The following is a 23,887-nucleotide window of genomic DNA, read 5'->3' on the forward strand; positions in this document are numbered from 1 at the left end:
TATGCCCTTAAATATAGCCTTACTGCACGTGAATAACCCATTTGACACTCGGTCAGATTCATGCTTACAATCGGAAGATTCTCCCTACCTTTCTATGTTTCATTGGCATGTGGGGCCCGTGGAGTTGAGAAACAAAGCTGCTAATGGGTTCATATTTCCTGTATTTCTTTTCTTTTTTTCTAGAGGAAGCAAAGGTTAGGCAAAGATGTAACAACGTTGTTTTTGAAACTTTCCCAGTTGTGTTGCGGCTTCCCTGCAGCTCTCTGAGGCGCTCGTGTGGACCTAGCCATTTAAGATAAGAGACATGCTATGAAAGAGAAAAGGAGCGAAGAGAAAAGTGTAATAAATTGCATCGTAATTTTTTATGTTTTGTGCTTTACAACCATTTAATATACTATACTACCATTTAATTTACTATAAAGCGAGCTACAACTTTTATTTTGAATATTTTCTGGTATTATAATAATAATAATAATAATACGCAGCGGTTTCTCACTTCACACTGCTTTTCGTTGTTAGCTGATTGTGTAACCAGCTAGCTAGCGTTTGTGCTTTGTTAGAGTAGTACACTCAGGAATAGGCTGTAAATGGACGTCGTTGTATAAGAATAAATGTTTTAAACAGAGTGGGGTCGTTTGAAAGGTTTGTTCTTATCTGAAAATATTTTTGTTCACCTACTAAATAATGGCATATAAAAAGCGTCTAGGATTTTTGAAACAAAAAGTTCTGACTTTTTACTAGCTAGCATAGTGGGTTAGCAAGCTAGCAAATTAGCTATCTTAGCTTACTAACAATAACAAGCTACTAGCACGTTTTTACCTTAGGTCAGCTGCGAATACAGAAGGAGTCAAATTAACTTACTTGATTGTAGTTTACCAGCTAGCTTACTACTCCCAGTTTTGAGTTTAGACTCTTAGACATTTTTGTATATTGACACCGTCACTTTTGCTAATTGGGTATCGCTAGCTAACCTAGATAGGTTAACAAGCTAGATAACTAGCATTTGGATATGTATTATGTATAGTGAACTTATACACACACACGAGTCATTAGATAGACACAGAGGAAAGCGTGGCAGCTGTTTGTGTCCAGTGTGAGACATTATGTCCTGACAATGACATCACGTTCTACTGTCGATTGCAATTAGTCGACAGTAGAATCAAATCATTCTACATTCTGATGTTAAAATCCCTGTTTGCAGCTATATTAAAATGCCAGTAGACAGTAATGAAGAGCAAGAACGTCCAGCACTATCCAATCCAGTCAGTGCTCTGACACCAGGAGGCAAAGATGATAATGTTGTTAACATTGGGACCCCTGGCCTCTCCATCCCAGCGAGTAGCCATGAAGAGCTAGCAGCAGACTGTCCTGTGAAAATTGGGGCAGAGAACTCCAAGAGATCCCAGCACTTACTCCAGATCAACCGTCAGGAGATCCAAGCAATTGATCAGAGCGCTCAGGCAGCCGAACTGCAGTGCTTGGGAGTGGCCGTCTATGATCAGGATGTTCTGGAGCAGGGGGTCCTGCAGCAGGTGGACAGGGCCATCCAGGAGGCCAACCGGGCTGCAGCCAAGGCTGAGGCGGAGAAAGAATATGAGTCTGTATTGGATGATGTTAGGTATGGAGGTGAAGAACTGCCTCTGACTCAACTATCTCTGCCCTTTAATATCTGAGAATAAGAGAGTATTTTCACTTTGGTTTTGAGTGCTTAAACATTAATCAAAGTTCATGTCATGAGGCTGTTACATCCTGAATATTTGTGTCTTATATTGCATCTTTTTAGGTCATGCACAATTGCTCTAAAACACATTAACAAAATATTAGAACAGCTTGCTCCTTATGCTACCACCAGCAAGGACATCAGCCGGAAAATAGAGTCTGTCAAAAGGCAAAAGGAGAACAAGGTAATTAAGCTTATGGCACTTTGTCCAAGTGATATGACCGTGTCTCCTCTATTACACTTAGACATTATAGGTTCTATAATAACACAATGTAAGATGTTTGGAAGCTTCTGCTGTATCAGTGTGAGGCTAAGTTTACAAATCTTTTTTACAGGAGAAGCAGTTAAAAAAGATCAGAGCCAAGCAGAGGCGGTTACAGGCCGTGCTTGGTGGAGAGGACATCCAGAAGCTTGAGGCAGAGTTATTGACTGAGGATGATGAAGGTAAGATTGAAATATAGTCTTATACAGTGTGCTGGCCACAGGTCAGCACTTGCAGGTCTTCTGGGGAAGATGATAAGGCAGAAAGAATCGTTAGCAGTGATTTTTAGCATGAAGTCGGCTACACTGGTCTGTATACAGCATTTCTTTCTTTTGTCTGAGGATCAATTTTCTATTACCTCATAATAGACTAAATCATTTAAGCTGGTGTCCTGTTTCATGGATTGTGTACTGATATGTACAAGAAGTAATCAGACGCAGTCAGTCTAACTGTCTAACTTTGGTAAAATAGCAAATATGTGATAAATAACGATACTTGACATTTTAACTACACAAATAGGTGTCATGTGTCATTACATATTTGTGTTTCTTAGATTTGCTCACAAGTTTGGACAGTGCATCAGAAAACCGTTATTACCACATTTTAAAAAGCCTATTACAATAAGTGTCCTGATTCTTTCATTTAGTGATTAGAAGAAAAATAAGTTGTCCAGTCATGCAGTTTTAATTTGACAGCATGACAGTACTGTTATTTACAGGCTCTTTGTAATTGGTCTAAATATGTTTGATTGTTTTTACATCTTAGTTCAAGAAGTATTGACCATACTCACTATCTGCTCAGAAAAGAATATCATGACATCATTTATTGCAATAACAGAAGCATTTATTTATAGGTCACCCCTATCTAATCTAACAAAATTGTGACATTTCACATTTATGTGGTCTATAAAATTTCTTCATTAGTAATGCTTTTTGCCATACGTTTGCCATGCTAAAGTGTCTCTTAGAAACTTTAATACTTGTGGAGACTGAGACTGCATTCCTGACTTTCCTTAGGTCAGGAACTGGTAAGACCACTGACAGAAGAAATTAAGTGTGACAGGGGATGTAATGCCACCATGGTGTGATTCTCAGTAACTAAAGTGTGTGTGTCTTTCTGTCTGTGTGTATCAGAGGCAGGCCCATCCACTCTGGGCAGCATGCTCATGCCAGCTCAGGAGTCAGAGTGGGAAGAACTCATCCGCACGGGTCACATGACGCCATTTGGCACAAGGATCCCTCAGAAGCAAGAGAAGAAAAAGCCACGCCGAGTGATGCTCAGCGAGAACTCGGGCTTCGACAGGTACCTTGCTGACCAGGCCATGATGGCAGAGAAAAGGAAGAAACCACTTCTGAAGAAGAAGAAGGCAGCCACCAGGACTCCCTTAACTGAACCTCCGAAGAATGGCACCCTCTCTACAAAAGATAAGAAACTGCAGAAATGTATGCGGAAGCTTCAGAGGACAGCTCTAAAGGCTCACCCCAAAGCTAGGCCTAAGGTGGAACAAGTGTTTCCACAGACCAGGAAGAAGGGGAGTAGAGAAGGGGAGTCGGACAGCGACGGCTCTGAGTATGTCCCTAGTGATGAATTTATGGACCCAGAGGAACCAGACCGAGATGATGAGCTCTGGATTGATGAAAATGAGGAGTATGAGCTTAAGCCCTATATGAAAAAAGGAGAGGCCAAAACCAGGAAGCCAAGAAAAGAGGATGAGAGTGACGAATACTTCCCAAGCAGCTCAGACGATGAGGACTCTGGGAGGAAAGGCAAAGTGAAGAAGTACAAGGATGATGGCAATGTTGAATACTATAGGCAAAGGATTAGGTAAGATTAACAGGACTGGCTTGGTCAAAATTTATGTTAACACATTAGAAATTTCTTGGTTAACTGTCGAACAGTCAAATCTTTTGTTAATGATTAACCATTTTTTGCCTATTGTGTGTGTTGGAATAGATAATCCATTGAAGAGATTGGCAGCTGTTCCTTGACTAAGCAAATTCAGAATCTATTCATATTTTTCTCATTATAACATGGATGTATTTATTCCACAATGCTAATGTGAAAATGGATGGTACCAAAACTAACAAGATTGAGAATTTTTATTTATAGCAAGGAAATTGAGTTGGCACGGTCTCTTTCTCCATACTTTCTGCACTGTGATTTGGATGGAATGCAGCCACACATTTCTGGATGCTGTTGGCACTACAGTGTGGAATGGAGTGCATGGGGGAGGGGAGTAAAAAAACAAAACAAAACCGTAATTAACTGAACCAATGCTTAGTCTTGACTTAATTACAAGTGTAGTCTCGGAAGCCCCAGATAAAGGGAACAGTTTCATTGTGGAGTGACAGGACCAGGCCCAAATGAAGATGGATTTTTTTCCTCTACACTCCTCTTTCCACACCTTTCTTGGGGATCTCAAACTCCTAATTGTCTGTATCAATCTTAATTTGCTTCCGTGATGACACTGCCACTAACTGCTGTATCCCTGCAGCCAGAAGTGGTTCAATTAAAACTGCCCTGTAAGAATGATGGCGAGGGAGCTAACTAAGGTAGAGCTGTGGCCTCTTTCTCTCGATAGCTCTCTCTCTGTTTCTCTCTCTCGCTCTCTCTCTGTCTCTCTGTCTGTTTCTCTCTCTTTTTTTTTCCTCAGACAGACTAGGAAATTAAACCAAGGGGCCTGGGACTAGGGCTACCTGCCCATACAGTAGCTCACACACTGAAGCAAATCTTCCCTGAGGTGGTCCTTTTTAAACAATGCTTGCTGAGTCAAATTAAGAATGTCAGTAGTGGAATAAGTTTCAGTTGTTTCAGGGTCCATTTGGCTAGCTAAAACCTAGATCGAGCATTATGTCAAATCAGCACAGGGGCCCTTTTCAGTAAAGTAGTGAGTGTCTTCCTGCAGGAAGTGGAAGAAGCGGAGACTCCAGGAGAAGGAGCAGACAAGACAAACAGGAGAGGATGAGTCTGAGGAGAGTGATGCTGAGTTTGACGAAGGCTTTAAGATGCCAGGCTTTCTCTGGAAGAAACTCTTCAAGTGAGGAAATGGGATTTACACTGAAAATGACAAATGTGTTTGCTTGAGAAATTGACTTACAAAGAAGTGTAGTACATTTCATTTATTTAAAGGGCAGGAGGTTTTATTCCCCAAAGTTGCTCATCACACTGTAAGATATTGATTGATAAATGGGATGGATATTTTTCCCTTTGATACAAATGATTACAAATAATTTATTTGTTGTTTTATTTGATTATTTATTTTGCACATTTATTATAATGTGCAAAACACATAAAGCAGTCTAACGACAGTGCTGTCTCTGTCTGACCAATGGATTTACTATTGCACATGTTTAGAGCTCTAGGCTTACAACAGGAAGCCACAGCTATTGTGCTATGGCTAGTTTTACAACACATCAGTCGGGCAACACTTACAGGCCATTTATTTAGAATCAATAGAGCTAATGGCCCTATGATTAATTGATCAGGTGTGGTGTTTGTGTTGTGCTGGGCTGGCATTTTGTCCTACATGCCTGCTTTTGTCATCCAGGTATCAGCAGACAGGTGTCAGGTGGATGTGGGAGCTGCACTGCCAGCAGGCAGGAGGCATTCTGGGAGATGAGATGGGCCTTGGCAAGACCATCCAGGTAATTGCCTTCCTGGCAGGCCTGAGCTACAGCAAGCTGAGGACACGTGGCTCCAATTACAGGCAAGAGACCCTGCATTGCCCAGCACTTTAACTGCCTTTGCTCTCATATACATGTACTCTTCTGGATGGTCTGTGCGGCACACTACTACAACACAGGAATCTTGTGTGCATCCTCATATTATCTCTTATTTTTTTCTACATTCTTTATTTTTCTCTCAGAAGCATGCAGTAATCAAATCACATAATTTAACCCTCTAATTCCATGTTTTCTCACATATATTGTTTTTAAAGAAATCAAACATACAGTCACACTTAGTGGATGATGTTACTCCCACCCCACCCTCTCAGACTGAAAGTCTTGATTGTAATGAATATTTCAGCAGCTGGATTTCTGGTGGAGAGAGGTTTGCCATGAATTATTAAAGACGTTTCAATTATGATATCCCTCTAATTCTCTTAGTGGCGACATCAAAGGAAGAACAAGGACATGAAATGAGAGCAACTATAGGGGAGGGGGAGAGAGGGAAATTAAACATGAAACACATAATTAAATACGTTTAAGGTAGTGCCTTTTTGTTTTTTTAGAGCCGTGTTCACTCAGGGTGGGAGCTTCCTGGCTGCTCAATAATACTATGTCTGGCGTCGCCCATCCACAAATTGATTGTTTGCAAACTCAATTATGGCTCAATATCAATGGCTGCCATGGTCCGGAATATCATATTGTTCTGTAATGCTCCTAGAGCCATTTAGTGCATTTTGTCGATTCATCTCCATTGGAAGACACGTGTGGGGAGCGCTCCATCGGCCTAGCCTCAACTCAGGGTTCATGACCTCCACATTCACTCTCCCCTGTAGAGTTGCTCCACTCAATGGCTTTGGGTTCAAAATGAGTAAGAACTTCTTCGTTCAAAAATATGGCATGTTTAACACACTTTTCTTGTGCTATGTTGGGAACCTAAGGCTTGCCGGTTTTAAAAGAACCTGTTGAATCTCAATCTCATTTGGATTTCTAGTTGAATGTTTTTGAAAATAAATGTGAAGCTAACCACATTATTTTCTGTGCAGGTACGCTGGCTTAGGGCCCACGATCATTGTGTGCCCAGCCACAGTCATGCATCAGTGGGTAAAGGAGTTCCATACCTGGTGGCCTCCGTTTCGGGTGGCCGTTCTGCACGAAACAGGCTCCTTTAGCAATAAGAAGGTTTGTTGAAAATGAACTTGTGTCCCTGAAATGTCCATGTCAAGTCCATGCCACACCTAATGCAAGGCAATTTGCTCTGTCCTGGACAGTGTAGTTATGACAGTATGTTTGTAGACAGAGAACAGCGAGCTAAAGTTTCCCACACTGAGATTTAACATGACAACAAGACTGAGATGGAGCGCTCTAGGTGCCGTCTACAGCATTTCTGCCAGCGTCATATTTTTCCCTCCTGTAAGCAGATATCTGAATGTGGACTAGATTTTGCTCCAAGGAAATGTTAAATTAATTAAAGCTATGATATCTGGAGGTGCTGTAGGGCTTCTGTGAAGTGTTTACTCTGAGTGCTCCTCTCTGCACCCCCCTACTCCCTGACACAGTGATTAATGGGGGCTGTTGTCTGGCAGTCCATGCTTTGCCCTCTAGGAGGAGGATTGGTCTCAGGAGCTTGGGGCTGGGAGTAGGGGGGGTTAGAGATGCGTTTGTGCTGCATTTGTGCCTAATGACAGAGTTTTCACGCTCACACTAACACTGGCCCCGAACAGATGCACCTTATTAATTGGCTACAAAGTAACAGAGGGAAAAAACAAGGGGTTACATGGCTGGTTTGCTTTTAATTGGAATTCACTCGAGGTTTTTCCTATGAATCATGGAGGTAGACATGTAGCCTAGTGGTTTGAATGATGACAGAGGCCTACTGCCAGTCACTGTCGGAGCGTCTCTACCGTGACAGCCACCATAAACCCTTGTGTGAGCAGAGTGCTGGTCAGGACTGTCTTGTCGTTGCGTTTTTTTCAGGAGAAGCTCATTCCGGAGATAGCCACGGGTCATGGCGTCCTGATCACGTCATACTCGTATGTCCGCATCATGCAGGACTACATTCAGAAATATGACTGGCATTACATCATCTTGGACGAGGGGCACAAGATCAGGAACCCTAATGCTGCCATCACTGTGGCATGCAAACAGGTGATCATGGGCTTTACTCCCCAGACTCTGTGTTACCACCAGGGGCTCAGAACAACTGAAGACAGCAGAGCAGCTTCCTTGGTGTTCTAATTAGCTGATGGAGCTGTAAAGCAATCTGCCCATTGCTTTTACAGAAATTCTCAACACTCACTGATAATGCAAGTCCCAGCTCTAGCCTGTGGCTTAGCCTGCTGAACCCCTTTACTTCTCTTCACCTAATTAATTTATGTGTGCTATAGCATTATGGATTACTATATTAAAAAATCCATTGGAAATTCCACATCACTTCGATTTAGTATTGAATAAACCAAAGCTAATGGTGCTTTTAGGCCTAATGTATTGTAAAGAGTTTTGATTCTAATATGATTCCTGATTATTGTTACCTGCATACTCTTCCTATAGTTGCTTAACCCAGTGAGGTACAAATATGTTGTAACCACTTTATTTGCAATGTACCCAACGGTTTTGTCAGCAATTTCTTTTGAGTTGGAGTGTGAAGTGTTCCATCTTCAGGTTGTCTAAGCTGTGTTGTTGCCATTGTCCTTTGCCCCTAGTTCCGGACCCCTCACCGTTTCATCCTCTCCGGGTCCCCCATGCAGAACAACCTGAAGGAGCTGTGGTCCCTCTTCGACTTTGTGTTCCCAGGGAAACTGGGCACTCTCCCTGTCTTCATGGAGCAGTTCTCTGTGCCTATTACCATGGGAGGATATTCCAATGCCTCCCCAGTGCAGGTGACACCATACTAAAAATCCCATATATGTCTACCACATGTCACTTACTGGTGCATGCATTAAAACACTCGTTTACTCATAAGATAAAAAGCCCAATCATGATCTTATGTTAACACAAATGTGTATACATTTTATACATTTTAAAAAAGTATTCTAATAAATAATTAGTGTGCATTTCATAGAATGTACATGTATATATGTCCTAAATATGAACTGAACAGAGACATACAGTTTTAGAGCATACATCAGCTGGACTTTTGCTGCACTTGGTACAGTGTACCAGTAGTGTTTTGTGGTGATAATTTGTGATTTATTGATTTATTGTGTTTTTAACTTTTTTTTCTTATGAACAAGTTGAATAAAGCATTTTCTGGTCACCACCAGTTATGTAACCTGGAGCACTTTTAGTTAAAAATGATAAAATTTCAGGTAATTTCTCTTCGTTGTGACAAGTACTTCTGCTGAATACATTTTTCATTACTCTTCTCCACAACATCTTATAAACTCTGCCATGTAATTAAATAATGAAATTACATTTTTACATTTAATTAAATAAAATGTTACATTTTAGCAGCCAAGCAATTACAGCATAAATGTTGTATTTTTTTTATATCTTCTTTGAAAGCGCCTAAACCTTTCTTTGAAAATATAAAGACTGTTTGTGAGTATAAGGGCCTGTTGTAATAAAAGGATAGATGGGCCCATAGTTGTGGGTGTTGAGCTAGTTCAGGTTTCTCAGGCCCATCAGTGTATAACATTTCCATGTCAATTTAGATGTTCAGGCCTTTCCTGATACTACAGCTGTCTGCTCCCGAAACACGTCCTGCCCACTGCATGGACTACGGTCAGCAGCAGCCCACTGATTGGTTGGAGGATGACTGACACAAATCATACATGGCAACAGTTGAGCTACAGACTTTACCTGTACACCAGCAAGGTGTTTCTGATAAAGTGGTATCGCCTTAAAAAAGCTGATGGGCTCTCGTATCTGTACATAAATCCATGGAGTAGCTGGGATCCTCTTCAATACTGAATGTAGAGGCTGTAAAAAAAAATTAAATAGTGAGAAACTTGTATGCATTTGTATATTTGCATTTCTGTGTAAACATACAAATGGATACAAATGTCTTACTGCATTTAAATATTTTATTGAAAGAGGCTTTCATAGGTAAAGTATCAATATAAATCAAAGTACACAATAGTAAGTTCTCACTGAACATTTTATGATGTTTAGTTTTGTGTGGAGAGGAAATGACCCCTGGTGCCAGGCCTGATATTCCTCTCGAGTTAATCAGCAATGAGAGATGTACTCGATGCCTGGAGCCTTTTCCACAAGCCTTTTCCATTACTGCAGCATATGTTACAGCCTCAATGTGCTCTCACTGGGCTGGACCCAGTGTCCTGCCCTCCCTCTCTTTCTTCTCCCCTCTGTGCTGCTCTTTTGTTTTCTTGAGTGGGCTCTAATCCAGGCTTATTGTGTGCCCTGCAGTGTGTGTGGCTCCACTGTTGGCTTTTCTTTTGATCTGTGGATCCCTTTAAATTACTGCTAAATGGCATTTGGCCTAACACTGGATCAGGAGAACATTATTGATAAAAGCGTGTGGGCCCCCTCTGGAGTCCAGCAGCACTCTTATGAATCTTTAATGTGTCAATCTGCTGAAGGGAAGAGGAGGACTGCTGTTCACGTGCCTCAGGACACAGTGTTCCACTCACTCTTCACAGTATGCACATGCTCACCATTATTTATCAGCCAATATTTACCAGACTCTCTCCAAGATGCAGCGAAGGAATCAACATTGACTTCTAGATGTAGTTCTTGATGTAGTTGAACTCCTGTCACATGTGCTGTGAGGTATATCAAGGTTTCACCATGCTTACTTGGTTTTGATTGTTCTGGAAGTTGTTCTTTCTGTGTATTCAGGTGCAGACGGCCTACAAGTGTGCATGTGTCCTACGTGACAGCATCAACCCATACCTGCTGAGAAGAATGAAGGCAGACGTGAAGACCAATCTCTCATTACCAGACAAAAATGAGCAGGTTGGCCCTTAACTTGCATATGACAGCAGTCGGTATCAAAATGTTTTGCATAAATAAATTTGACTTAGTAAATATAATAGCTTGTGTGTGTGTGTACACGCTCTTTTTCAGGTGCTGTTTTGCAGATTAACTGAAGAACAGCGGCAAGTTTATCAGAACTTTCTGGATTCCAAGGAAGTCTATCAGATTCTGAATGGAGACATGCAGGTAATTCTCAGGTGGTATTCTCCTCCTGTGGAATCCATATTTGTAGTAGGCAGTGAGGTATAGTGATTATAGGATATACCTTTGTGAGTAACCTGAACAGCAGAAGCTAGAGGTAACATTTAGTTACTTACAAAATGCCAAATGTTCTATGTTGAGTGAGCAAATAGCTGATGAATTCCTGAGAACTCAAAATATTGTAGGTCACCTACAGATGAACTTCCCAAATAAAATGTTACCACATGGAGATCCTGGGTTTATTTGCTTCATTGTTGTCCTGGAATGAGAAAGTCTTATTCATTATTCAGCTTTCTCTCCAGCAATGCTGTCTCTTTGCTGTGTTCATGGTGTACATGCACCAGTGCAGAGTGCCTTTCAAATGTGTTGAGAATTATGGGATTGTGAATTCTGCAAAGGAATCTAATGTTTATCACGTAGTGCCAGTAGACTATAAATCTATGAATTTTAGCTTAACGTGTGCAGTGTCATGAGTTTTTCACACTTAAGCTATTCATCACAGATCTCTAAATGTGTGCGGAAGCAAAAGCTATATGACTTTAGCGTAGTTTACAAACCCCTTTTGTGGTCACAGTAGTCCATTAACCCACATATATAATGCAAGGACCATTGAATTCTCTGAAGTAAGAGACTTCTTTTTACTTTAACCTGCTCAATGACCCTTATTATTAAATCAATTGAATTCATTACAGCCTCCATGATTACTGCTTTATTGAAGGGGTTCCTTTGCTTGAGCAAATCTGTTTTTCATTTTTTTAGTCTTCCTAAATGTTAAGCTATGGAATGCCCCCTCTTTGCCCAGGTTTTCTCAGGTCTGATAGCCCTGAGGAAAATCTGTAACCATCCGGACCTGTTCTCTGGTGGGCCGCGTTTGCTCAGGGGCATACCTGAAGAGGACCTGACTGAAGAGGAGCACTTCGGGTACTGGAAGCGCTCGGGCAAGCTAATAGTGGTGGAGTCTCTTCTCAGGATCTGGTTCAAACAAGGACACAAAGTCTTGCTCTTCACTCAGTCCAGACAGGTCAGTATTCCATGTAGGGCAGAACGGTACACACCAAATGAGAAAACAGTCGAGAGATTCAGATGTACAAGGCTAAATTTTGGTGGGAGCTTTGGTGAACGTCCACGACTGTTCTTCAGGAAGTCAATATTTTCCATTACTTAAATCATGATTTGCACTGTGTATTATGAATGGCTTCAGAACAAAAAATTGAAAACCTGAGCCATAGGATGATTCTATCAATACAGGAGAGAGGGAATCTGGCAGACAACTGTGAAAGCATTTTAAGGACTGAAATGATTCAGCTCAGTTTCTAGCATGATGAGGTTTTCCACAATCTAGCACCATTGTATTAAGCCTTGAAATAGCCACCTTCCCCTGATGAAACTGTAGATGTATTAAGGTAGCAAATTAAAAAGATTACAAAATTGAAAGGATTCATTTAGCCTTTTTCTCATTCAACTTCCTATAAGATCAGCCATTTATCCTTTGCCTCAGTGGGCATGTTTTAAGTAAAGAAATGTGAATGCACACTGTGTATTGATGGATAAGATGCTCTTGCCGTATCTCCAGAAGAAGCCACTAAAGCACCAATAAAGTTATTATGTCATTTTTCCCTCTAATAGAATTCATTATGAGCCCTTATTGCATTGTAGGGTGTCTGTCAGGACCCAGCTGTCTTTGTTCAATAGAAATGAGATTTGGCTTCAGAGAGAACCTAAAACCCACACAGTTGGTACTTCTGTACATGTAATATTAATCTCCCTTAATCCTATTAGCACTAATCCTGTTCTCGGTGCTCTGTCTGAAACCATTTCTCCCACACACACAGATGCTAGAGATCCTGGAGCTGTTTGTGAGGGAAAACGGATACTCCTACCTCAAAATGGACGGCACCACTACCATTGCGTCCAGACAGCCTCTCATAGCTCAGTACAATGAGGTGAAGGAGATTATCGATCACTCGTGCCTGTTGTGCTGCACTTTTAATGGCTATCTTTCTTGCTCTGAGATAAGGATCTAAAGTGTGATAATGTGGATTATGATTTAGTTGACCATCATATTTTTTAATACCTTAATTGTTTATAATTAAGAAATATTTACTCTGGTGTGTCCTCAGGAAAAGCCACTATGGTTTGCTCTCATATTTTTTGCAGAACAAGGATATATTCATTTTTCTTCTGACAACCCGAGTGGGTGGATTAGGTGTCAACCTGACAGGTGCAAACCGAGTTATCATCTACGACCCAGACTGGAACCCCAGTACAGACACCCAGGTTTGCCAAAAACATCACCAACTTGGCATTTTTAGCCCATTAAACTCTTCTGTTTGATCCAGCTGATGACTGGATGCTTTCAGTGGGAGGACTGATTACAGTGCACATATATCCTGCCTTTAGGCTCGTGAGCGTGCCTGGAGGATAGGACAGAAGCAGCACGTGACTGTTTACAGACTGCTGACCGCAGGGACAATTGAAGAGAAGATTTACCACAGGTTAGCTATCTGTGATGCAGGTATAAGAGTAGATATCCCTGTAGCATGTCATCCTCTCACATTGGTGAAATGTTCTGCTGGGCTTAGGATTCAGAAATGTGGGACTAGTGTGGATATTGTAAGAGAGATTACTTAAAACTAATGTGGCATTTTCTTATCTGTTTTCATAGACAAATCTTCAAACAGTTCCTCACCAATCGAGTTCTCAAAGATCCTAAACAGCGCCGGTTTTTCAAGTCCAATGACATTTATGAGCTTTTCACACTTAGCAATCCAGATGGCTCCCAGGGAACTGAGACCAGTGCAATATTTGCAGGTAATCATGTTCAACAGTGCTATTGCTGAATTAAATGCCCATCTGAGAAATATGATCAGTTTCAAGGTTGGCAAATAATTTTACCACTTCATAGTGTGCTGGTCACTCATCATTCATCATGTGCTAAAAGTGAAGCTCTACAAAGTATAACCATAAGTTAATGAAATCAAATATGGAATTAACAATCTTACCTTGCTGTATGCAGAAACTGATCATTTTGTTATGCAACCATTGTGCTTAGGTACTGGTTCAGATGTACCAATCCCAAACAGACACAAGAAACCTAATCCTCCTCAGAGACAGGTGCAGATGAAGTCAGAGAAGGCCAAGTCTTTTGCAGTGCATACAGAAGATCTAAAAGCTTTCTCTGAGCCATCAAATACAAACACTCCAATTGTCAGTATTCACTCTAGCAATAATTCTAGAAAGGAAAATGACTCTGTAAGTGCAAAATCCACAGTGGACTCTGCAGAGGGCTCATTAACTGTCAGTCCAGGACATGAGCAGTATGGTGCCAACACTCCTCAGAAACACAGAGAGAAGAAAAAGCACTGTGTCCTAACATCTGCAGGGAGCACTGCCTCAAATGGACATAAGCACAGACACAGAAGACGCAAGCATCGCGAGGACGCCCACTTTGAGGGCCATCGCATCTCTCACCTGGTGAAGAAGAGAAGATACAAGCGAGAGGAGAGTGATGCACAGGAGGAGAAAAAAGATGAGCAAGAGAATGATGACTATGTTCTAGCCAAGCTCTTCAAGAAGTCAGGGGTCCACAGCATCATAAAACATGACACTATCATGGAGGCATCGAACCCCGACTATGTCCTTGTGGAGGCTGAGGCCAATCGTGTCGCTAAAGATGCTCTGAGAGCTCTGAGAGTCTCCAGGCAGCACTGCAGGGTGTCCTTCTCCAGAAGAGCCACACCAGCAATGCCAGCAGCTGCCAGGTAAGAAAGCTAGAGGCCCCATAGAATCACAGACCTGTCTTTCTCTAGATTGAGTGCAGGGAGAAAAAGTACAATAATTGAATTGTGCCTCTGTTTTAGAAAACGATTTGGACAGAAGAAAAACCCTCTTTTCACCCAGTCATTTGGCACAACACAACAAACCACAGAGAAGTGCAAGGTAAAAATAGAGTAAAGGATTCTCTGTATCCTAAATAAAAGTGTTAAGTATTGATTTTTTTTAATCTAATCTATTATGCATTTATTTAGGATGCAGAAATTATAAAGACATCAGGCATCAAGAAATCTGGACCTGCTGCCCACTTCAGTGGAGAGGGAGTGGAGGAAGAGTCAGTTTCTTCCTCCCTCTCCTCATCTTCACTTCTTGCCAAAATGAGGATCAGGAACCATCTTAGCTTACCACAGGGACATGATGAAGAAGAAGCAGAGGCTGAGCCATCACGTCAGCCTACTTTGGGTGCTCATACTACTGAACATGATGAGCTGCTAGTGGATGTGTGGAACTTTGTGGCCTTCCAGGCCCAAGTGGATGGCCAGGCCAGCACTAAGGAGATCCTGGAGTACTTCACCCCTAGACTGTCCTCCACACAGACGCCTGTGTTCAGGCAGCTGCTCAGGAACATTTGTGACTTCCACAGGCTGCCAGGGCAAGAGGGCATGTGGAAGCTCAAAGATGAGTACAGATGAAAGAAGTAAGATATATGTGCTATAGTGTGAGGATTTATTAATGTCTGAAATTAATGCTTGGCATCTGTGGTAGTTATTTTTCATGAAATGGTTACATTTTGCTTGTATTGGTTTAATGTATTATATTTGTAAAGATAAAATGTGTATTTACTTTGGAATTCACCTATTACAAGATTTGAACTTTCTTGCTGATTATGTACTTGGCAAGTTATAGATTTGCTTCTATACTTTCTTAACTTATTTTTGTGTTATACCTGGGATTTACTTGATCACTTGTGCTGTATTTCTGTAAAAGGAAAACATCATTCAGGGAGAGAATAATAAGATACAACTGTGATTTAATCTAACTTGCAGTTCATTTTCTTAAACTCATAGCTTTGAATGAGTCATTCAAATTTGTATTGCCTCTTTGGGTTTGTTTTGTACTCATGTGTACAAATAATGTCCTCATAAATGTTTATTCACTTATTGGTTTCAACATTCCAAGGGTGTAAATATATCTACCTGAAATCTACAATCTGTTTAGAAAGAAAACTTAGTGCTTGTATGATCTGCAAGCCAGAAAAAAATGTAATGTCATACACATGCAAGACAAATGTTACTGAATGTCAAGTTATGTTTTGTTTGTTGTCCTTTTTATTGTAGAACTGTTAAAGGTTAGCCATGATCCTCAAAATAAATTTTTTTTACATGACTTCCATGTTTTGCCTAGTTATGTGCTATAAGGCTCTTATATAAGATTACATTCTTATTAAGATAATAGAGGATAAGGAGATACTGATTGCATCCTGACAATATATTTCACTGGCTAGGGAACAATATTCTATGTGAGATGAGTCTGTCTTGACTTGGTCATGCTATTATGAAAACACTAATTAATGATGATTTAACATGCAATATTTGAGTTTAACTGTAGCCGTTTAAGGCTACATAACTGGTCAGGAACCAGTAATTAAATAGTTCATAGATCTTAAGCCGCAGACCGTGGTGCTGAACATTCGCAGCACCCGTTTACCTACCTGACGTATTCGAGGACTGGCCTTACGGGTTCATATATTACGGCAATACCTTATTTTACCATTTTATTAGATCTAAGTGAAAAAAAAGTTCTAACTGGTCTCCCGAAATATACTTTGTTAGACAATAATAAAGTTTGGGGCTGAATATTGATAAAAGGGTTTAACTTTTAATACTGCCAAATAAATAGACTTAATGTGCGGCCACAATTGTATAGGTCTTTTATATTATTATTATTTTTTATTATTATTTATTTATTTATTTTTTACTATTATTATATGCTAGTAATATACATATTGCCGACATCGAAATTTTGGCTGTTTGGGCATGGTAGAAAATGTTATTTGAAAACGATTAACTGCAAAATACATAGGTAAAATATCATCCTAAAGTTCTAAAGTTATTTGATTTCAGTTTTTCAATGCTTTTTGCCGAGGTCATAATACCAACTTTATTTTCAGCGGTGCATAAATTAATTACATGCATTTAATAACCAAAATATCATTATATTCCCCCCTTAATATCGTAAACGTTTTACGCCAGGGAAGCGCTTAATAGTGCAGGGCGCCGTAACAGGCTATTATCCTTGTGTAATGCTATTAGAGAACCAATTATGCGCCATTATACTTCCTTTTTTGCCGTTTATGTGATTTCATCCAATCCCGCCTTTGACTTCAAAATTTCAGCTGGTACTTGGAGCCTCATTTCCAGAGCCGAAGAGCGACCGTGTCTGTGCTAGGCGTCCCAGGTGCGTTTTAAAAGTAATTGAAAGGGTCCCACTGCATATCATTTACGCAAGAAAGGAAAATAAATCCTTGGACCCCGTGCTGTGAACAAAATCAAAATTTGGACGTACGAGCGCTCAGCAAGTGGATCCCCGCGTAAAGTGGACCCTTAACCCATATAACGAGCAATTATTGGTCTGACAGCCAATTTAAAATCCAAAAACAGTCATCTGGATTTTTAATATAAAAAGCGACTGTGTAAAAAAAAATGCACCAAACGCGCGTGCTTATGATTTGGGAATAACAATACGTAACACTGAGCAATTGCCGAAGTAAAGGCACATATTGCATATCAGAGATGCCGTTGAGAATTTGACGTTTAACACCACGTGTGTCATTCGGTGAGCCAGGCGGACCTATCCAAATGACTTGGAGAAGTCAACACAGGAAATAATCAGATTAAGACCAGTTACGCGCAAGATTATAAAGGCAAGTGCTGAAATCTTAAACATTCTGTGGGCAGCTCTAAAGACATCTGGACACTCCCTCCTAGCGTGCAAAAGGGGAGCGAGGAGGTGAATACAGAACGTTCAGAGAGATTGATGCAGGCATTGTAACTGTTAGAAATCTAAGGCTAAACAAGAGGAACTCCTAATCTATCGCAAACTCTTCTTCACTGGTTCGACGTAGTCACTTAACCGCTCAGGTACGAATAGTCGTCTTTTTTTAATATACTATGTTAATATACCGCTGGCTGTGCAGAAAGGCTTGTTGTGGCTATAAGTTTTGCGCTGATAGATTTTATCCAAAGTTTTCAAGGTCACATATCCGGTAAGTTACAAATTACAGAATGATCGTAAAATGTTAAACCCGACTTTTTATTCTCGTAGTATATTTCTCAGCACGAAGATCTTCGGATACACCGGGTCTGAATATTCTCTACGACACCAGCATGTTTTATTTTCATTGTCCTCCACAACTGGAAGGGGAATGCTGTAGAACCAACACATGTGAGTACTTTACCTGCGTTTCAGATGTTGCCTCCAGTAAATTATCTTAAAGTAAACAAAACTATTTTGTTAATTTTAACTATTTGCCTAAATATCTTTGGAACGATTAAGTTGTCTTGTACAGAACAATTTATTTGTTACGATTCCTAAATATAGCCCTCCTACAAATCTAAACCGTATTTGTTTTACTTTTTCATTTAAACGAGAAAAAGTGTCAGCATCAGATTTTTATATAACATTTTTAATACTGCCCTCGAGCCAAGACTTTTTTGTTACCGTCTAGATGGGCACAGATGTCACATGTCACGCCTTTCAACCGGCGTTTTAGGGATGCTACATTTCCTCATTATACAAAGTGTCAGTCGTACAGTTGAATTCTTTACCCAATTACAAAGCTCCAAAGATGCCCCCTAAAAACCGTTTGGTCAATCTAGCAGGTAAATGCTGTTGAAAGAATTACTATAAACTTTGAACAAGGGCTAAATAACAGCTGTTAACAACAAGCAGAAACAAGCATTAAAACACTTGCTGTTCATATATTGCAATTTTAAATGAAATCTCAATTATAATTTCAGTGAACACAAACGGCTTCGGCAATCATGCCTCTGGAGAGTTTGATGATGGTTTTCTTAGGAGGAAACAGCGCAGAAACAGAACAACATTCACTTTACAACAGGTAAGATAAGTCTGCTTACCGGCCTAACCGCACGTATGATATTCGGTGCTGATGGAGCTGGATTTATTTACCTACTAAATATGTTCTGAGGCTTAAGTAAACTTTAAAAAAATATGTGACTAGGCTCGCTTCTTGTCGAACGAGGACTGTCATATATGACGAGGAGAAAATAAACGTTTATTTAAGCAGATTTTGGATGTGGTTGGACGTGCATGTGGAAGGTGACGCTTGTACACAATCCAAAGCCTTAATAACCTTAGCGTTTGTATTTTGCAGTTAGAAGCATTGGAAGCAGTTTTTGCACAAACCCACTATCCAGATGTGTTTACAAGAGAAGAACTAGCTATGAAAATCAACCTAACAGAGGCCCGCGTTCAGGTAGGCCAAACCGTACACCAAAGTTCCCTCCCACTGTCCCGAACTAAAGATAACGAATAGCAATCCATAATGTGTTCTAAGCACGTTTGGCCACAGACAGTAAATTAAGCCACTCTGTCATTTCCGTGGTGCACTTTAATAACATCAACATAATGTGGAATATTAGATTAGCTTGATTAATCGGTCATTCATAATTAACTAGTGATAATGTTCTACACTAATTTGTCCGCGTCTCTAAGGTATAAAAATTACTTAAATGCTTTTTCCATTTATGTGCTTCACAAAATCGAGGATGCAATGCTTTCAAGCACTAGGGAAAGGGCCTATAAATGTCCCAACTAAAAGCACAAGCTGCTTTCACAAACGCTAGCGCCTTCCAATATTGTGTTTCGGAGCCTTGCAAACACTCCTGATATTATAAATTTGTCCAAGTGTAATTAAATCCAATATGACCTGTATGTTATTTCCTGCATTCCATATTTGCTTTTGGGCTTCCTTGAGAGCGCAGATCTAATTGTAAGAAATATAATAGTTTGCCTTTTGTTCCCCAGGGTCATCTTACTATCGCTTAAACCCAATGACTGCAAAGCGATAATGGAATTCGCTGCTGTAAATTAGGGATTGTAAACAAATTATTTCGTCCTAATCGGATTACGAGATTCGTATTATTAAATCTGAACATGAATCAGTTTCAGCATGCAGGGATATTAAACTTACATTATTATTACGAAATAAATTTTCTTTTTGTTGTAGTGTTGTGTGCACCCCCGTTCTGAAAGTGTCAATTGGCTTTCGTTGCATTAAGAACAAACTGCAAATTGAGATTAATGGTGCAATTATGGACCATTCAGTGCTAGGGGATCATGACTTCTAGCTGGAAGGTGCAAGGGTGAGATAATGTTGCCACAATTACATTGTGAATATTGTTGTCCTGCCAGTAAACAGTTGTCTCCTATTATGCTGAGTGAACACTATATGTGTAGGGCTTATTGTTTGTCTGTTGACATCATTGTACCTTTGCACAATGCTGGCTTAGGCAGTGGAGATATGACTCCATTATGCCCCCTTCCTATTCAAATATGATTAATGCGTTAGAGAGCACAGGCTTAATCGAATCTGATGTTGTCAAACAATCACTAAATAGGGAAATAAACGACTTCATCATGGTTCTCTCTCAGAAGCTGGGAGACTGTCAGTAGGAAGTCATTAAAAAATGATAATGAAAAATTGCTCAATTAAATGTTGTTATAGGCAATGACCTTCATTCAATTAAGATACAAGAACTTCGGTGCATATGCTCAGCAATTGTGCTCATGAAGTTTGAAATAAGTCTGCCTGTGTGAGGTGCAGCTGGTTGACATGTAAGGGCTAATACAGCAATACATTAGGAGAGTCTGTAAATGTAAACACAATAATAAATATCTTGTATGAATTAACTAATGCCATTTTTAGACTATCCAGACACTGGAAAGACAAACAATTTGAGAGAAATTGAGTGACAAAGAATTCCAGAAAAAAAAAACGAGTCCACCTTGATTTGTTTGTTGGCATAAAATATAATAAATTCCACACCTTTGGTCCAGGTGTGGTTTCAGAACCGTAGAGCAAAGTGGAGAAAAACGGAGCGAAGCAGTTCCGATCAGGAGGGCAGTAAGGAGCAGATGAGTGATGGGAGTCCTCCTGCAAGAAACCTTAACCAGTCCCCCGTGGACCAAAACAGAAACAAAAAAGAACCCGTGGAAACCCAGCAGACGTACGTAGAGGATCTGCTTCAGTGTTCATGATGTATGCTGCGCTTATATACTATATACTGCATGATGTGCCTGAATTCACAAGAGATTCATAAGCTTCTGCTGTCTGTCTTGTGCAGTATTCACCGAACAATCGGTCCTGGAGGGCCTCTTTTCCCGTCCTGTTTGCCTGGGACCCTTCTGAACACTGCAACATATGCCCAAGCCTTGTCACAAGTGGCAACTTTAAAAGGTAAGGTCTTTCAGAGAGTTAGATGTGTGTCATGGAAACATTTGGTATTATATAACAATTTTTATGTAGCATTAATAATAAAATGCAGTGCAATGTATTTTGTATGCTTCTCTCAGTACAGTTTAATTAACATTTTATATTCACTGTACATTTTTACAAACTCAAATAGACTTGGTAATGAAATAATTGGTTAGGTATTAAGTTATCCTGAATTAGTTTGGTTGGCTCATCAAGGTGTTTGGTTGGTTCATCACTTGGTTTAATCAAAACTGTAATGAGAAATTCCTAATTTGAAACCTTTGATGTATAGTGTATGTCATTTCTTTCTTATGAACATAGTTTTTATTTTTAAATGGCTATTGATAGTGGTTGATTTTTTCCTTTGAAATTGAAAATGGAAAATTATCAGATATAGTGCTATTAATGTTAGGTGTACCATGGATTACATCACTAAGAGATTTTTAACTTTGAGGTTCTCTCCTCTTACACATGTATTTTGTTGGTATGTCCCCTAAACAGGAAGCCCTCTCTGTTCTTGCTGTGTGCCAGACCCTATGGGCCTGTCCTTCCTGCCCCCCTATGGGTGCCAGAGTAACCGGACTGCCAGTGTGGCGGCTCTGCGTATGAAGGCCAGGGAACACTCTGAAGCTTTGCTGCAGTCTGCCAACCTGCTTGGAGCAGGACCAGGAGCAGGGGCCGGATCTGCAGTCGGCCTGGGTCAGAGTACCAACGCAATTGGAAGTGGAGACTCCAGTCCTAGCTCTGGCTCCTCAAAGCTCCCAACCCAGGGGACTACCCCTGACAAGCAAGTGCATTGCCCAAAGGAGTGCCCGGATAAGAAATAAGGGAATATATTTGTCCAGAAAGCACATTTTGTCTGGATTTACAATCTAATAATGAATGCCTGCTGCCCAGTTCCTCACATGCACTGATGTACAACAGAGGGCAAGGTGTTCACTGTATTTTATTATTGTATAATTTGAGTGTGTTTGCATTAAACTATTTATTCAATTGTAATTTATCATGGTTACATTTTGCTCATTATTATGACCAATAAGTTGCCCATTTCGTTTTGGCACTATAATTGGTTTTGATGGTTGTCAGACTTTGAATGCACTGTATGGGTGAAGACATTACCCTGGCTGCCAATGTGAATTCTTATCGTTTCTAAACCACTTTGATGTAGGGCTTATACTGCCTTGTATACTGTAAGATCAGGTGATGTTAGAAATTGCATTGTGTCAAAAACAATTTCTTAATGTAAAAATATACCCTGCACTAATATAAATGACCTAATGTGAAATTATATGCAATTATATGTATTGCCATTGTGTTGTCTTGACTTATCTCAGCATATGATCTGGAAAAGCAATTTAGCCTAATAATACACTATGTGACATTACGTGTCATCACTCTTGCAAAGGAATGATGAGCTGTGAATGTTCTCCGTCAGGTCGTGTTTTGATTACTCTTTAAAACAATTAAACATGTAGGCATTCATGTACATCTCCTTTGCCTATTGCTCATGCCATCTGGCTGAGATTAATTATGTATACAAAAGGTAGAGCTGAAAAGCGGAAGCAATGGTTGGTCTTATTATTTATTTAGTATAAGCTACATCACTGACGCTTTCTCATTTGATGCACAGCCACTTTACAGTGAAGCCAAAGCTAGAGCTGAGAATAAGATAATTAGGGAAGTGGATTGCATATACTGTACTGCTCCTGAGGTGCTTGTAAGGCAATGAGTCCATCATGTTCTTGGTTGATGCTACAGGTTTTCAGATATATAATATAGATCATTTAAACATATTTTTGAAACAGTATGCTATAATATGGATATACCAACAGTTAAGTTCAACTGGAGGTTTTCCCTAAACATCCTAGAAATAGTAATATGGGAAAATATATTAGCCTTAATGCAGATCACTGTTAGACCTCTGAAATGTCAAGATTTGTGCATTATCAACAAAAGAAAAATGAGAATGTTGTTTGTATAAAATTTCATCCAGTTTCCTTTATAGAGTAAGTCCTGAACAGACATGTTGATCATCATAATTTTCTTCACTAAATTTCATAGGTAAGTACATAAATTAAGTTTTAGGCACGTGAAAGTAGAACACTTAATAGGACTGCATATGAAAAATACTTAGACTGATTAAATTCATGTCCTTGAGGATTTTCAGGAAATTACTTTTGATAGTCAATAACACAATTAAGTAAACTACACACACATTAGCATGAATAATTGATATGGAATTATGTATCATCACAAAGTACTGTTTTAATAATTCATGATGCAACACCCTACTGACATGGCAGATAATGTCAGAAATGCTGGCTGTTGGCAGAACATACTCTAAGTTAGGCTTTTTAGCACTATATCATTGTATATCATTATCATTGCTTTATCCAAGTGAGTGAGTAAGTGTGAGAATGTGTTCAACATATAAATATTGAAGATCGGATTTAGATTAGGATTTAGACCATTCCACCTAGCCAAACAGATAACAAATTAAAGCAGAGTGTAAATATGAACAAGCACTGCATGGTTGAGAAATGCCAATTATTTGGCCTATACCCTGTATACAGTATGTTTAGAAATCAGATATTCTTGTAGAAGATGAACATTACTCTTTCTTTTCCTGGCATTTATATGAAAAATCTCACCTTTATTGATGGCATTGCCAATCCACACGGAATGGAAAGGATGGGAAAAAGTCATTATTTAGGCAATTTCTGGTGCACTTTGTGAGCAGGATAAAAAATCAAATATTGATGGGGAATAGGTTCATTGATTTTTAAAAGAGGTTAAAGTTCTACGTTTGTAAATTAGTTTATGGATTG

At 39.8% G+C, this 23,887-nt stretch overlaps 2 protein-coding genes across 2 annotated transcripts; both read left to right on the forward strand.

Annotated features, from left to right (window-relative positions):
- Positions 1–501: 501 nt before the first annotated feature.
- On the forward strand, positions 502–15,943 carry ercc6 (excision repair cross-complementation group 6). Its single transcript, XM_027020195.3, has 20 exons — positions 502–642; positions 1,202–1,618; positions 1,784–1,904; positions 2,056–2,164; positions 3,116–3,806; positions 4,888–5,019; positions 5,530–5,688; positions 6,694–6,829; positions 7,625–7,795; positions 8,350–8,526; positions 10,448–10,564; positions 10,676–10,771; positions 11,589–11,807; positions 12,619–12,729; positions 12,944–13,063; positions 13,187–13,281; positions 13,452–13,597; positions 13,839–14,547; positions 14,647–14,725; positions 14,815–15,943. Exons 2-20 carry the CDS (start codon positions 1,212–1,214, stop codon positions 15,250–15,252), a joined length of 4,233 nt encoding a protein of 1,410 aa, XP_026875996.3. The 5' UTR covers positions 502–642; positions 1,202–1,211; the 3' UTR covers positions 15,253–15,943.
- A 1,583-nt stretch (positions 15,944–17,526) lies between these two features.
- drgx (dorsal root ganglia homeobox) lies at positions 17,527–22,438 on the forward strand. The gene is made up of 7 exons (XM_027024130.3): positions 17,527–17,700; positions 17,885–18,004; positions 18,580–18,680; positions 18,957–19,058; positions 20,642–20,811; positions 20,929–21,041; positions 21,561–22,438. The coding sequence occupies exons 2-7, from the start codon at positions 17,947–17,949 to the stop codon at positions 21,884–21,886; spliced, it is 870 nt and encodes a 289-aa protein (XP_026879931.1). The 5' UTR covers positions 17,527–17,700; positions 17,885–17,946; the 3' UTR covers positions 21,887–22,438.
- The last annotated feature ends 1,449 nt before the right edge of the window (positions 22,439–23,887 follow it).

Source organism: Electrophorus electricus, chromosome 12 (genome assembly GCF_041902795.1).
Source record: "Electrophorus electricus isolate QZ-2024a chromosome 12, ASM4190279v1, whole genome shotgun sequence".
NCBI classification, from domain to species: domain Eukaryota; kingdom Metazoa; phylum Chordata; class Actinopteri; order Gymnotiformes; family Gymnotidae; genus Electrophorus; species Electrophorus electricus.